The 16,776-nt window shown below is 37.7% G+C and overlaps 1 protein-coding gene across 15 annotated transcripts in view; it reads right to left on the bottom strand.

Annotated features, from left to right (window-relative positions):
- LOC135758076 (suppressor of tumorigenicity 7 protein homolog) overlaps nt 1–16,776 on the bottom strand; it is a 175,472-nt gene that overhangs the window by 22,066 nt on the left and 136,630 nt on the right. For 11 of the 15 annotated variants that reach the window (XM_065272911.2, XM_065272910.2, XM_065272913.2 and 8 more), the window contains 4 exons: nt 4,523–4,595; nt 4,271–4,373; nt 3,508–3,658; nt 2,556–2,648 (listed from right to left, as the gene is read on the bottom strand). In XM_065272911.2, coding sequence (XP_065128983.2) covers nt 2,556–2,648; nt 3,508–3,658; nt 4,271–4,373; nt 4,523–4,595 — 420 coding nt within the window. Of the gene's footprint in view, nt 1–2,555; nt 2,649–3,503; nt 3,659–4,270; nt 4,374–4,522; nt 4,596–16,776 lie in introns of all 15 variants that reach the window. The other 4 variants (XR_010536412.2, XR_010536413.2, XM_065272921.2 and 1 more) reach the window with 1 other exon arrangement.

Genomic DNA, 16,776 nt, shown 5'->3' with positions numbered 1-16,776 from the left:
TCAGACCCGATCGTTTCTCTCCTCTATTCTCCTCATTTGCTGCGCTGGCTGTCACTCACATGACGTATAACAAAGCGGCAAACCTTAACACAATCGGTTTACATGGTGGATTTGGAGTGGGAATTTTCACAAAAATCAGAGGAAAAACAAGCACCATTGCAGAAAATCCTGGTGGCGACGGAGAAAGTGACGATGCAACAAAATTGGTTACGAAAAAAGCAAGGAAATTAGTATCTTTGGCCGTTTTTCAATCGGAAGGCTGCAGCCTCCGGAGGTCACATATGGAGGCTGCATGTGTCATCGAGCCTGGTTTATCTTAACTGAGCAAAACATTCGCAAGTCATAAACATAATGACAACAATTACTGTTAACTAAGAATAATAGTTAACTTTATAATTGTTAATATTCTGAAATAAGTCTTGATGACGTATGCAGCTTAGAAACGCGACCTCCGAAGGCTGCAGCCTTCAATTGAGAAACAGCCTCTGTATCATAGTTTAAAGTTTTAAAGTTTTAAGGTCAGTATGAATAAATGTTGACATATAAGTCGCACCTGACTATAAGTCGCAGGACCAGCCAAACTATGAAAAAAAGTGTGACTTATAGTCCGGAAAATACGGTACTCTTGTGCAAGTTTAATTAACAGCCTGAGGTACAACTAAATTGTTCTAAAATACTCAAAAAATCGTGGGACAGGCCTCTGGATTGGATACATATAATATGACACGGTCGACATACAAAGAAATTTAGAGAGAAAACAATCCACAATCGAAAGGTTTTTTATTTTGTTTCAAAATTAATGAAATTGACGCATGGAGTGAGGAAGACCGTCAATAGCATGCTGAATTTCATTGGGACCATCTAAATTGACATTTAACTCACTATTAATTTGTGGGATTTCAAGATTTTCAAGTCTTTTCAGGGAATTTAACTGATACAAAGAAAAAAAATGAACTCACTATTATTTTTGGGGGGTTTGATACAACATCTCCTGAAGAGGTTTGAATTTGGGTAATACAGCGTTTTGCAGATTAGAGTCTAAGCTGTAATGTTTTTTACATGGTTTATCACTGAACTAATAGAATTGGTGTCGTGACTTAAGTAGTAGCTGCTCAGCATAGTTAGTGGAAAGAAGATTATATTCAGATATCATACACACTCTTTCCTTATATAATAATTGGGTTGGATGTTGTGCGTATTTCTGGTCTAATTTGCCAACCTGTCCAGAAATTTAACAGAGCTAAACTCAACAAAATGACTATTTGATAAGTGTATCATATTAATTCTCCAATCACAAGTGGTCATGCCACAACATGAAAGAGCCATGAATGATGAACCATTTTTTTACCTAAAGGTTCAATGTTAAATATTTATCCAGCAACTCAGCCTGCTCATAATGCCTGCCAAACCAGAGTCTGTTCACATCATGTCTACTCAACCAGAGTCTGCTCACGTCAAGCCAGCTATGCTAGTGGTCCGAGGTCAGGTACCCTAGAGGCATCATAGATTTATCCCCTGTCTGCATTGCTACTGGTGGTGGCTACAGCTTTGTGTTGTGTTTGGGCCACACACTGCACTACAGTTCCCACAGGGTTCATTGCAGCCCATGAACCTGAGTCTCCTGAGCCACCTGCCACACCCAAGATGGCTCTCCCGCGCCTGTTCCAAAGATGACCACCTCCATGCCTGAACCTGTTCCCAAGATTGCCGCAGCCATGCCTGAACCTCTTCCCAAGATTGCCGCTGTCATGTCTAAACCTGTTCCCAAGATGGCCACCACAATGCCTGAACTTGTTCCTAAGATGGCCGCCACCACGCCTGAATCTGTTTCCAATATGGCCACCACACCTGAAATATTTTTGGGGGGAGGGCAAGAAGAGATAAGGCAGAGAGCATAGAGGTGCTGGTGTGTCCGAGCCAGTCTCCATTGCCCAGGCCAGCAATTGCTCCACGGCCTAGGCCCGCCTTTGTTCCACAGCCCATGCATTCATTGCTCCACGGCCCAGGCCCGCCACTATCTCACGGTCCTGACCCACCCATGGGTGTTAGTGACTATTGTTGTTTGGTTGGCACCTGGAGTCGCCCGTAGAAGGGGGTTATGTAAGAGTTTTGTCTTGTCTTGTCATGTGGATGTCTTTAATTTGAAGTTCAATGTCTCATGTTCATGTCTTTTATTTTAAAATCATGTCTTGCCATGTTGTCTCTTGTTTCCCTGTTCCCTGATGTGTCATGCTTTTATTGGTTCTATGTGTCATGTTTTCATTGGTTCACTTGTCTGTATATATAGCCCTCATGTTTCCACTGTGTCTTCTTGGCTATTGAATGTTGTTTGTTCCTGTCTATGTTCAAGATCATTGTCAAGGATTTCATGGTTCATATCTGGATTAATGTTCATGTTTTGATTTATTAAAGTCTTCTTCTGCATGTCTACTCATGTTTGGGCAACACACATTTCAGGGGTAAATATGCTGTTGCTACTTAGTGCAAATAATAAATATTGTAAATTAAAATAATTTACATTCACCTAATGCATGACTTTAAGGAAAATCTCTTACTTGGTAGAAGTTCTCTGTCAGCTGTCTCTGTGCAAACTGGGTATGGATAAAACAGGTGACCTTTCTCCAGAGGATATGGAATCATTCTGAAAGCTGAAAGACCAAGGATAAATGTCAGTGATTTATCATTTCATTTTTAGGCTTTGGAAATACACATGACTTAATGAATATAATCAGTTACATTTTATTGTGAATAACACATGCAATTATATTGAAAGCAATTATTCTATTTATAAAAGGTTTGGTTTCGATGTGTCTATTCAGACTTCTTATTACAGAGGATTATCTGTTACTTCTGACAATATCTTTAACTTCCATCAGTAAGGTGAATGCTACAGGAAGGATTTTACTCCCTGTATATAAATGAACATGAAACACTTTTGTTGTGATCAATTTTAATATTGTCTGCTGGAATATATTGCTGAGTGAAATATATTTCTGACAGGTTATTAGAGGGAAGCTTTTTGTCACTTATCAGCTAAGAAGAAAATGTATGTTTTTGTATTATTTTGAAAGCACCCATGCAAATTTCAAACTCTTCTATGCTCGGTTGCAGGAGTGCCTAGTAGAACTCAGACTGAAGGCAGGGAAATTCTCTGGACAGGCGGCCATTCAACAGATTCACTCTTCGCTGACATTAACAGAACAGCCAAATACAAGTGGTTAAAATACTTGACCACCATTTCGTTACAATGCAGGGAACCCCAGAGTAATCATGGTAACACATTAAGAACATACGAACTCGCACACTGAGACTGAATCAAGGGTCCTGTTTTGCTGTGAGGCACCAGTGATAGCCACTGTGATCGTATTTTTAGTAAATTGTGTTAATTTATGTTCTTTTGTCCATGTTAACTAAGCCTTAACTAAGCCATTTAACAACATTCAGTGGGTAAGTTATAACCAAGAAGGACAGCCTTAAATTAGAGTAAAAGAGCACACGCTTACTCACTTCCCTCCCAAGTGCAGTGGAGTAGATTAAGCGCCCCCTCCACCCTCTTCCAGTGTTGCAGGTGAAAGAAAGCGTATGCTATGGCCTCACTGTCACCTCGTTTGAGAATGTGCTCTGGTGGTAGTATTAAACTCTTCATCTCTAATAGGTACTGCAGAAACACAATTGATAAATTATGACATGAATTGTGTACTGTGAGCTCTTTTGTTAAAAGTATTGCTGCATGGATGACATGGGCTCTGATGTTCGCAGGGTGCCTGTGTTTGGCCGATGATGGGCTGTGATGTTTAAGAGGAGACAGTGTATGGCCGATGATGGATTTTGATGTAAAAGGTGTGCTGGTGTATGGCTGATCAAGGGCTGTGGTGTTAAATTGGTGCCGGTGTATGGCTGATCAAGGGCTGTGGTGTTAAATTGGTGCCGGCGTGTGGCTGATGATGGGCTGTGGTATTTGAGAGGTGCTGGTGTATGGCTGATGATGGGCTGTGGTATTCGAGAGGTGCTGGTGTATGGCTGTTGATGGGCTGTGGTGTTCGAGGGGTGCCAGTGTATAGCTGATAAAGGTTTGTAATGTTTGAAGTGTGCCATTTTATGGCCGATGATGGATGAGATGTTTTAGGTGTGCTGGTGTATAGCCAATGATGGGCTGTGGTGTTCGAGAGGTGCCTGTGTATGGCCCATGATGGGCTGGGGTGTTTGGGGGGTGCCCCATCATAGTCTATGATGGGCTGAGGCGTTTAAGTGGTGCCGATGTATGTCTCACTTTGGGCACATGTGGGTTGAACTCCACTGCTCTGTGTATGGCTTCTACAGCGTTCATTTCTGCTGTGCTCAAACCTCGCCTAGATGCTGCCTCTGGTGAAAACCTGCACAATCAATATAAAAATATATCTAGGTCATATTTTAACCAAAAATTAGAAGGAAGAAAGAAAATATATAGTTTATATAAAGCATAAAAAAACCAGTTTGGACAAGAACAACCTTATTCATTTCAGTATAGAAAATAGTAACATACTTATCAGATACAGCTCTGGCTTTTAAAAGAGCCGCTGTGTAGCAGATAGTTGCAGACTTTGGCAAACTGATGTCTGTGAAAGAAACAAAGACAAACAAAACATCATTGGATTTTTTTGTAATAAAAATAGACCTAAGTAAGCAATAACCTTTAAAATTGCATAAAATAATGATGCAATTATAACTGGATAAAAATGAATAATCAAAAGTAAAAAACACATGGTTTTATTAAACAATTAATATATACACACATATACATATACATATATATATATATATATATATATATATATATATATATATATATATATATATATATATTTAAAAATGTAAAAATAGCTGCAAGTGCAATTATGGAGTCAAGCCAACAAGGAGACAAAAAAAAACTAAAGTTGAGTATGAATTAGCAGTTTAAAGAACTTAGGAAATCCTCTGCATCCACCAATGATTATATTTCAAGCCACATGAAACAAATTCTCCCAAATCTCTCTATGATGTTATGATGAATAGATATAGGTGTTGTTAAACTGTTTCTAGGGTACTGTGTTTGGATTCTAGGGAGTGAATTGCCCTCCACCAATGATTATACTCCAAGCAACAAACAAAAGAAGCCCACTCTCATGTCTCTACAATGTTCTGATGTAGCGATATAAGAGTTGCTAAACAGTTGCTAGGGTACTCTGCTTGCTTGCTTGCTTAGGAGTGAATTGGCATCCACCAATGATTATACTCCAAGCTACGAAAGGAACGAAGAGAATGAAACATGATTTTAGATGTACGTGACTTTAGGCCAAAAAATAATAATCATTTCCAGAGACCACGAGGTGGCGCTATGACAAAACGTTACATGAAACCTCAGGTCATGACTGTGATAACATGTAATAAGTTTCATGATGATACACTTTAGTTTCGTGAAGATACAGCTGATGGGTGTATGACAGTATGACCTGATGGCTTGCTTACTATCAAAGGTTTAGTTTAATTATAAGGCCAACTAGAGAATCTGGTAAAAAAAGTTTTGAAACGTAAAAACACACAAAAAGTGAAATGTAACTTGTTTTTCGCAATTTTCTACAATTTCAAAAGGGAATTATGAGATTTCGTCTTAGTATATAGTCCAGAAACTATAAAACAGTTTTTCCTATGATAATTACAAGTTGATCAGAATAACCCTCGCAGATAAATACGCAATTATTATTTAAGTGCTATTTCGCAGTACTGGACTATAAGGCGAAACCTGACATGTTAGATTTAGCATGTTGGCATAGTTGGACTCGGCAACGATTCAGGACTGGGGGGCCACTCGAATGTCTTTTAATCGCTATACAATAGGGCTGTAACGATTCATCGTGCAAATGCACGTTTTCTCAATCAATTCATTTCAATGAATTATGGGGAAATCCCACCACATCCCAAAGCCAGGGGGCACTCTTGTGCAGAAACTCCTTTTGTGCCACAGAAGAAGCAGCATTACAAATGCTATTTCAGGAAATGTCTGCAGGAATATTTTTATCGCTGTTCTTCAAAATGGTTCAGGTATTTTCATGATAATAAAAAAATATTTTGATTGATTTTGTTTAACGAGTGTTGCTTTTTTAAATGCACGTTATAAACGACTCAGACTCATAATGATTTTAGATTGATAAGGACTTCCTACTGACCAAATGCCGTAGTATACGCACAAGCTGTGCATGAAACACAGAATCGCAGAATACAGGCATTTTTAATGGGACACATGATTAATCGTTACAGCCCTACTATACAATGACTTCAAGAAAACAATTCATGATGGGCATGTGCATCAGGTGGGAAAATATCAGTGAACTATTTTATGTTGCTACAGACTCAATTTGGGGACTGCAGGTAAAAGTAATGGCACAATTTAGACTAATGGGGACGCTAGTGAGCCAATAAAGAGACACACCTTTGTCTAACCTTTTTGTTCACACTTAACAGCCGACAACTGTGATGTGCGTATATGATAACTAATAACAAACACTCCTGTACTTACAAATTGTATGTACATGGTAAGTGTGTAGTACTTACAGGCCAGTGTAATTAATGGCAGGTACTTATAGCGTACGTGTATGTTAACTAATAACAAATATTACTGATGTGCCATTTTGTACTCCGTATCATTGTCCTTTATTATACCCTTTTAACCCAACAATGCATCTTAATTTATCTATATACGTCTGTGTACAAGTACCAACTCTCGTACAAGTGCATATGTGTTTGCCCGATCTGTTTGTTTTTGCATTACAGGGAGCGCTATAGAGTTCCCTTGCCAGGCCCGTGTTCCAGGCTTTTCGGCCAAGAGTTTTCGAACATGTTAAGGAACCCAAAGTTCCCAAAAGTGTAAAAAAATAATTGATATATTATATATATGGTGAATCGCATGAATCCCCTAGAAGGAGTATTTAAAAGTCCAAAAATCAGCATAAAATCCAAAATGGCCGACTTCCTGTTGGGCGAAGCTAACGACTGTAAATTTTAAGTTATTTGTTTTGATGAGAGCAATGTACTTACCACGTTTCAGGATTGTAGGTAAAACTAATTACACATTTTAGATGAAAGAGGGTGCTAGAGAGCTGCTGCAGAGCCATGCCCGTGTCTCAGTTTTAGCCCACGCTTAACGGCCGACAACGCTAATGTGTGTTGTCAGCCGTGTGTTGTTTGTGTTAATCTACGCACGCCAAGAGGCTTAAATATGGCTGAAAATAAAAGTAAAGTTTGACGCGTTGCCATGGAAACAGAATTCGAGATGTCAAAAATTCCTTTGCAATTTAGCATCTACAATGTCTCAACATCATGTTGACTAGAGTTCTCAACGGGTCGGGCCGGCCCGACAAACCCGACGGGACCCGCGGTAAAAAAATATAAGCAAATGAGTCGGGTCGGACCTCGGGCCTAATCTTTTACGCTCCGTGAAAAAAATATTAATCATCACTGCTGTTCACCGTAAAGAAAGTCTGGTCTGGCTGCTGCGTGCAACGTGCATCACAGAGAGGGGCAGGGGATAGCAATAAGCTCCGGGGCAGATCAGCAACGGATCCAGACCGGAGCTACCGGCTTCAGAGCGGATCCATTGCGGGTCCGCCCCGGAGCTTATTGCTATCACTGCGTGCCCGCCTGTTGCCTGGAGAATTAGAGATGGAGAAAAGTAAACTTGCTGCAGGTGAATTCACCGTTGCTTGCTACTACAGGAGGAGAAGCCACTGGCTGGGTACATGTTTGAGTTCTTTTTATTTATCATTGTGTCATTTTTATTTAAGGCATATTTATATAGCTTATATTTAAAGTTTATTGTTTAAGTTGTTTGTATTGTTAAACGGCGTGAACATTAAAGCTTGATTGAATTCCCGTCTGCTGGTCATTTTAATAGCCTGTATGAAAAAAAGGCAAGGGGGTTGGCGGGACCGGGCCGCGGGTCGGGTTCGGACAGATAATTCACGTTGATGTGTCGGGTTACATCGGGTCCGGGCTTTAAAAGCCACGGGCCGGGCCGGGTCGGGTTGTAATTTTCAGGCCCATTGAGAACTCTAATGTTGACCACGTTTGGTTTCAATCGCATTAATCTTCTAGGAGAAGTATATAAAAGTTCACAGCATGCAACTGCCAGTCTTAAATATGTGTGAAAATGAAAGTAAAGTTTGACACAATGCCATGGGAACTGAGTTTAAGATATCAAAAATCCCTTTAAAATTTAGCATCTACAATGTCTCAGCATCATGTTGACCACTTCTGGAATTAATCACATTAATTCCCTAAGAGGAGTATTTAAAAGTTTACGGCATGCAACTGTAAGGCTTAAATATGCCTTAAAAATGAACGTTAAGTTTAACGTGTTGCCATGGGAAGAGCGTTCGAGATATCACAAATCCCTTCACAATTTAGCATCTACAATGTCTCGGCATCATATTACCCATGTTTGGTGTCAATCACATGAATATTCTAGGAGGAGTATTAAAAAGTTCATCGTATGCAACTGTCAAAAAATTCACATTTGTGACTGGTACACCTCATGAATTTTTAATATCTCGAACACTGTTCCCATGGCAAAGCCTCAAACTTTACTTTCATTTTCAGGCATATTTAAGCTCTTGGCGTGCACTTTGGGTGCCTTAACATGCTCAAAAACTTGAAATTTGGCACAGATGTCAGAGCCGAAAAGCTTATACTCGGAATTCCCGGAGCTCTTACAAAGACATCGGAAGGAAAGCCATGTCATGGAAACACGTAGAACTATTTAACCCAAATATAAACACTGTAGTAATTTATTGAAACCCCCGCCTACTTTGATCTGGCCAGCAGAGCACAAATCGCTTGGCTGCGCTGAACCCAACGGTGAGCGCAGCACACACCACTTCCTATGTGAAAGCCCATAAGCGTTAAATGTGTCTGTCAGCACAGTTACATATGTGACCCATGCTGTCTAAATGATTGGGAGGTTTATATAAAAAATAAGAAGTCTAAATTAATTCCTCACCTAGCCATCCCAATACTCTTGTAATTAAAGATCTAAAATGGCTGGTATTTGTACGTTGTCTGAGAGGTGCACCGTCCTAAATTAACCTAATACTACAAAGACTTGTCCATCTACGTCAGACATTTTGGTTTCGGTTTAAAAACATGAAGGAATTAGAAAATAAAATGCAGGACTTGCTTGATATTTAAAGAGTTATTAAGTTTGGGCACTGATTTATGTTAAAAAGTTATTAAGAGCGACAAGACTTGCACTGACAGAAAGATCCGAAATACCCAGACGCGGGAGTGTGCATTTATATATTTATACACCGATATATACACATATGCAGAGAATAGTTCAAAAACATCTGTTTTGACAAGAATTCATGAAAGCATAATAAGCATTACAACAAATTTGCTCAGCTCATCATTATCTATGTCCATACAGTGTTTGCACAAACATAACAAAATGTTTAAAAAAAATCTTCATCTAAATACATAAATAATCAGATATTCATTTAAAATGTCAAATACAAGCTTGCTCTATTATTTAAAAATCAGTTTTGACCATTAGTTCAAAACAAGCAACATGATTTTAAGCAATGATAGAATTAGAAACATTTAATTCAAATGTTTTAAGTTGTTCTTTATTTACTTTTTTATGTTAATTGCAATAAATGTCATAGTAATCTATCTAGTATTTATTTATTTACTTATTTATTTATTTGGGGTGGTGATGGCGCAGTGGATAAGACACACGCCTTTGGTGTGAGAGACGGGGTTTGAATCCACTGTGACGCACCATTGTGTCCCTGAGCAAGACACTTAACCCCTAGTTGCTCCAGAGGTGTGTGACCTCTGACATGTATAGCAATTGTAAGTTGCTTTGGATAAAAGTGTCAGCTAAATGAATAAATAAAAATAAATATTCTCCTAGAATTATAAATATTCTCAGAGTCTGTAATTATAATGAATATTTTATTATTAGAGTGCAGCATTTTGTCAAGCTGGTCTTGTGTAATTAATTAAAACAAAATAAAATAAAAGGGTCAATTTTTAACAATTAGGTTACAAGAAGTTTGATATTAACAGCGTTTTTAAGATTTAAATTAACCCCCCCCCCCAAAAAAATGAAAATTTCTAAATAATAGATGCGCAGAAAATGTAATACATGTCATTTCATAGATTACACTCATTCACTTCACACAAATATTATTCATGCTTTAAGGGGTTTATGAATTGGGGCTGGTCCTGCAAAACGTGATTGTGTCTGGCCGAATATTTTTTCTGTTATTCTGATTAATTCGTTATTCGTTTTGAAGCCCTTATTCGTGCCCTTCCAAATAACGCATTTGGCTTCGGACACATCCCTAGCCAGCACTTTTAGCTTGGGTTTCTCTGCTCATTTAAACTCATGTTTGTCAGCACTTTTAGCTTGTGTTACTCAGCACTTGTCAACTGTGATTCTCAGCTTTTCTTATTTCTCCTTAGCTCATGTTTCTCAACTTTTCTCAGCTCATCTCAGCTTTTCCCACCTCATCTTAGTTCAAGTTTCTCAGCTTTTTTCAGCTTTTCTCCTATGTGTTTCTTACCTTTTCTTAGTTCTTCTTAGCTCATGTTTCTCAGTTTTTCTCAGCTCTTTTTAGCATAAGTTCCTCAACGTTTCCCAACTCTTTCTAGCTCATGTTTCTCAACTTTTCTAAGTATTGAATGTGTTGTAAGACAATTTCCTAAATAAGATAGCACCTCCCCAAAGGACACTGCATGGGGGCAAAGTGAGTGCGCGGGAAAAGCCACTCTCCACGATTCACAGTGGACTTCCCACTGAGACACATTTGGGTTTCAAAGACACACCTTTAGGGTGTCATACATTTGTATTCTTTTCTCTAAAAGCAAACTGTATATGAAATGCTACATGCACAAAGAATCTAAAATCTGTATCTTATTTGTTTTCTATTGAAATGTCTCATCGCAAGTGGTTACAATGGTCTCATATAACAACAGAATTCAATGTTAAAGTATATGAAACTTCATTCAATGTTGATTGACACCTCCCATTCTAAGCATAAACCAATCACCCACTGTATAGAGATTAAGGACAGCCCTTAGTTCTACAACAACCAATCAGTACCAAATTCCTATATGCTTTGTTCTCTGGTTATTTAAGGAGATGTGTAGAAGATTTAGGGGGGACTTTCAATATCGAGAAATGCACCCCCATGATGCTGTCCTGGCACAGCATCATGTATTTTTATTTTACTTTGAGGAATCTGTAACCAGATCTTCATCTCCTTACCAGGTATGCAACGGTTTTTGTTTATTTCGTATTTGAATTGGAATGTAAATTGGCTTCTGAATTATGTTTTACCTACCTGGTTAATAAATTGTGTTTGGATTATTCTGTGTTGCTACGAAAGTTATTGACATGATTAGTAAATTACGATGTATCCTTGTTACCGCAATGTCTGAAAATCAGGCTAGTATTACGGACCAAAATCCCAGACTAGATGGCATAGTAGTACATCAGCGGAGGATTTTGGAGATCCGACTAGCACTTGGCGTTAGTTTAAGTTAAATTAGATGCGTGGAGGCTAATTTCCTGTTTAGAGTAACAAGTAAATGTTGTCTGACCACTCTAAATCAGATGAGCCTCCGCCTCTGGTTATTTCAATATTAATCTATCTAAGTTGCATATTAAATTATGACACGATTATACAAAACTATCATTGGAGAAGACGATCAGTTTGTTTTATGATAGTGGTCGTGAGCCTCTGGTTAGAAATAAATATTGTAATAATTAAGTTGCACCTCTATGGGGACTAAATAAAGTATGTTCAGAGATGAGCACGTGTAAGAGTGGCCTTCTGAACATATGGTCTAACCTCTAGCAGCGACCAAGCCTGATTCGGTTGTGATCGTGGGCCCGCATGATTATTAAATATTAATAAACGGCCGGTGCGTGAGTCCAAAGCGACATGAGTAGCCGAATGAACGGATGCAATAACAAGTAGGGCTAAACAAGAATAACCAAACATCCACCCAAATTCTGTAACTGTTAAAAGTAATTATCAATCCGATTTATATTAACATTATCTTGGAGTCAGATTATAATACAAAATTGCATAATGCCAAAACGTCATCTGCAAGCGCCGGAAAAGACAGAACGCGCTATAATCCTCGTTTGGATTCCGTCGTTGGGCCAAATGGATGGATGGGGTCATATTTGGACCCTTACAAAGTGGTGATTCCCGGGATGTGATATTCAACCAGTGAGAAAATCTTATCAAAATGTACAAAGTACGACTGATTCGATCCCTGAAGAATAAGAGTCTTTTCATGGAGCTAAAGGTTTGAACTTCTTCTATTTCTTCAGCTGATGTGGTAAGTCAATCTTTTCTTTGCCTTTTAAAAATGTTTAAGGGAATGTTTTAAACATCCCACATTTATGAAATAGGTTGTAAATATACCTAATGTTAGACTGGAAATCAAATCCGGTGTGGCCTTTAAGAATGAAATTAAACCACATAATTAAAAAATGCTGTGTAACGCTATATGAAGAATGAATTGCTTTGCTCTGTTAAGATCTTTTGTTTACGTGCCTACGGACAACAAAAGATCGTCTTTCATTGGAGTTAAGTCATCCAAAATTTGTTCTGATTCTCAAACAAGGAAAACATCTAGAATCTAAATTTAAATCATCAAATTCTACACAATTGTTTTTGTTGTGACAGCAAATGCACAACCTAGAAAAGATAGCTAACAAACTTTAACAATTAAAAAATGATGTTGGATGATTTAAACTAATGCAATTAATGTGTTTGCATGTGAAAGGAGGACTTGGACAGTTGAGATGTGATAAGCTTACAGATAGTAAGGTTTTTAAATGCTGCATTTGTATGTAGATGTGATGTTTGACAATCAAGGGTAGCTATCTGTCTGCAGATCTACCAGTTGTATGGAGATGTGATGTTTGACTATCAAGGGTAGCTCTCCGGGGAGTCTACTGTATTCAAGGTTGTGAGTGAGCCTTCTAAAAGATCACTCTGGACTGAATGAGGATGAAATCAGGAAGTCATATTACAATTACAAACTTCTAATTCAATGTATTCCTCCATTGATGAGATACAATTAAACAAAATCTAAAATTGTTGCAGGAAAATATAATGTTGTTCTAGGCCAATAAAACACAAATGGCCTTATCTTTCACTGTGAGAAACCCAACTGAGATTAAAAGGGGCTTACCCCCACTCAGAAAACGGGCTATCCATTGTTCCCAAGAGAGAACATTGTTTTTAAGGGAGACACTTGTTTTTAAGAGGAATACATTAGCATGAACCAATGAAAATATGTGCCTCACACCAGTCTGTCCAGGGCTGACACCTTTTCACATTCAAATATATTGATACAGGAACATCTTGCAAACTAAAAACATCAATCTGGTAATCCTTAAGAGATCAGTAATGAATGTATTTTTAATTAATACTATTTTTAATATAATGTAATCTACATTGTGCTCAAGTTGCAATATACATTATATTATAATGGCCAAACAGGCCTCAGATGGTAAATATTGTGGTGTATTACATGTATGTATACTATATGAAATAACTTGCACAGGCCAAACTCACAGAATTGGTTCACTACACAGTGTGTCAAGGAGCGGAGCACGCTCTCACGTTTTGCCATGTTTTTAACACTGAAAAATTACATGACACTCGTGATGATAGTGAACCAAATCTCCTTCATTGGAAATCTCTAACCCATCTTTTAATCCAATACAGAGGTCTATTTTAATCATTTGATAACTTAACCTATGATAAATGCTGAACACAACAAGCAAAAGAGTCTTTTGGTTCAGAGATTTGAAGCAGGTGTGATGAGCTGATGAATTGCCTACAGGTCTGACTGAACTGAGTAACTTAAAATGAAGCCATTTGAGCTTATGGAAAAGTTCTCCAGCAGAAATGGAGTTTGAATGCTCACAGCAGACAGCATAAGAGTTTAAAATGCTATCACAGCTTAAAGTAATACACTGTCAGACTACACTGCAATAACAGTAGTCAATAAAAACTCTGACCAAAAGATGAAAAACTAATTTAACCTCTGAAAATAAATCTGCAAAGTAACATGACAATGGTACATCTATTCCCTAATGACTGATCACCAATAGAAAAAATTTGTACCACATGTCTCAATGCAAATTGCAAAAGGGTTAAAAAAAAACTAAAATTGCTTCTCTGCTTGTCCCTTTATCAGGTTGAAAGCTGTAAATCCTGGCCAGAGATGTCTGGCCTCATCAGACAAGACAGCGAACCCTGCAGAAAAACAATCTAGAAAACTGAGGATGGGTGTGAGGACATTCAAAGGCCATTTTACACCTCACTACACTATACCATCATGAATAGACATGCCCTCAAAATTTGCAACACTAATTGTTAGAGAAAAAATCCACCCATCTTCCAGACAAACACTGACTGTACAGCACACACATTGACTAAAACAATCTCGTAACACATCTGGTATAGACGTAAAAACTATCCAGACATAAACACTACACACCATACAACATATTCCAAACTTAACACTACATTTAAAATCAACATTCTCCTGTTACACAACAGAGACATCTAATCTAACACATATGCTAAGTGATATCATTCACACCCATATTAGCAAAACTACAACATTCATAAGAAACTTACATGGCAAAGTCACACTTTGATGATTATGTTTTAATTGCAATAACAAACTTACTGTCTAAATCTCAAATCAATAATCTGACTGTTGTTGTCATAAGTGGGGACCAGTGGCGCCCTGATCCTCAACTTATCACTAAACAACAGCACAAAAATTTTCAAGAAACAATCAAACCATTTACATCCCAACTCCTAATATCAAAGGTGACTTAGCCAACATATCACATACACACCTATATAAGTATTCACATATCTCTACACTCATACACCTACTTATACACGCAAACACATTGAAATCTGAGATTCTAAATCTTCAAGTGTATGGACTACACATACTCATAAACATGCCTATACACACAGACACATACAGATACATATACACATAGGCACATACCTGCACACATAGAAATCTAACATGAGATTCTGAATATTCAATTGTGCTCATGGACTCAACATGTTCTGAATATATTCTAAATTAATCTTAGGCCTACAAGGTGCTTATATTAGAAAATTCAGAGTTTCCCTCGAAACACTCATTATAGATGTGTGTATGGAATGATTACAACATTATGTGCCTATTACTATTATTATTATTATTATTATTATTATTATTATTATATATGGTCTACCATGCCCATACCTAAATCTATTGTAGCAATATTTTACTATCACGTTTATTGATACACCCTATGAGATGCATTACCAAATTTTACTTTAACATGTTCTGTTATTTTTTTTACATGACCCAATATATGCATACCTGAATGTTATTTAACACTTTCTGGTTTTTATTTTCTTTTATTTTCACATGACCCAATATGCATACCTGAAGAAGGTTATTTTTACATTTTCTGGGTTTATTTTCATACAATCTATAATATGCATACCTGAAGATCATTTTAACCATTCCTGGGTTTTATTTTCATACAATCTGTAACATGCATATCTCAAGGTTATTTTAACATTTTATTTTCTGGGTTTTATTTTATAATATGCATACCTCAATGTTATGCCTTGTTGTTTTAACCTGATCTTTTGCATCTTCTTCAATATCCAGAGACCAAGTACATTTAAATTCAACTTAACTCCAAATACAACAGTGGGAAAGAACATTGGTAATTTTATAGATCAGATATATTTGACCTGGTGAGACCGTACCACTTGCACTTTCCACATCAAGGTATCATGTGCTATGTTTTTTATTTATTTTATTTATGGTTTACCCTATGAATCTCTTGATAATGTTGCTGAGTCTATCAGTATTGATCAATGTTCAATCAATGAATGGTCCTTAAGATGTGCAGGTGTTTCACACAGTGATGTATTGTCAATGACATGATCCCCACCTGACGATGTCTGAAATCAGAGGAGATCACCGTTCAGAGGTGACAACTTTCTTCAAAGGGACAGAACATCTAAAAACAGGTGGTTTTTTCGCAAAAGAATGGGACATTCATTGAACAAAGCACGCAGGCCTTGGTTGACACACTGAACTTGAACACTACGAACACTACAGAGATTGGACACCACCAAGAGCTAACATCTTACTGTATGTTGATCTCATCGGGACTGTTATGTTCTCCGATATGATCAAGCGGCGGAGCTGTAAGACAATTTCCTAAATAAGATAGCACCTCCCCAAAGGACACTGCATGGGGGCAAAGTGAGTGCGCGGGAAAAGCCACTCTCCACGATTCACAGTGGACTTCCCACTGAGACACATTTGGGTTTCAAAGACACACCTTTAGGGTGTCATACATTTGTATTCTTTTCTCTAAAAGCAAACTGTATATGAAATGCTACATGCACAAAGAATCTAAAATCTGTATCTTATTTGTTTTCTATTGAAATGTCTCATCGCAAGTGGTTACAATGGTCTCATATGAATTCAATGTTAAAGTATATGAAACTTCATTCAATGTTGATAGACACCTCCCATTCTAAGCATAAACCAATCACCCACTGTATAGAGATTAAGGACAGCCCTTAGTTCTACAACAACCAATCAGTACCAAATTCCTATATGCTTTGTTCTCTGGTTATTTAAGGAGATGTGTAGAAGATTTAGGGGGGACTTGGCACAGCATCATGT

The sequence above is a fragment of the Paramisgurnus dabryanus genome, chromosome 9 (genome assembly GCF_030506205.2).
Source record: "Paramisgurnus dabryanus chromosome 9, PD_genome_1.1, whole genome shotgun sequence".
Taxonomy (NCBI): domain Eukaryota; kingdom Metazoa; phylum Chordata; class Actinopteri; order Cypriniformes; family Cobitidae; genus Paramisgurnus; species Paramisgurnus dabryanus.
Note: the sequence above shows the minus strand (reverse complement) of the source record. Positions and strands in the feature narration are given on the sequence as shown.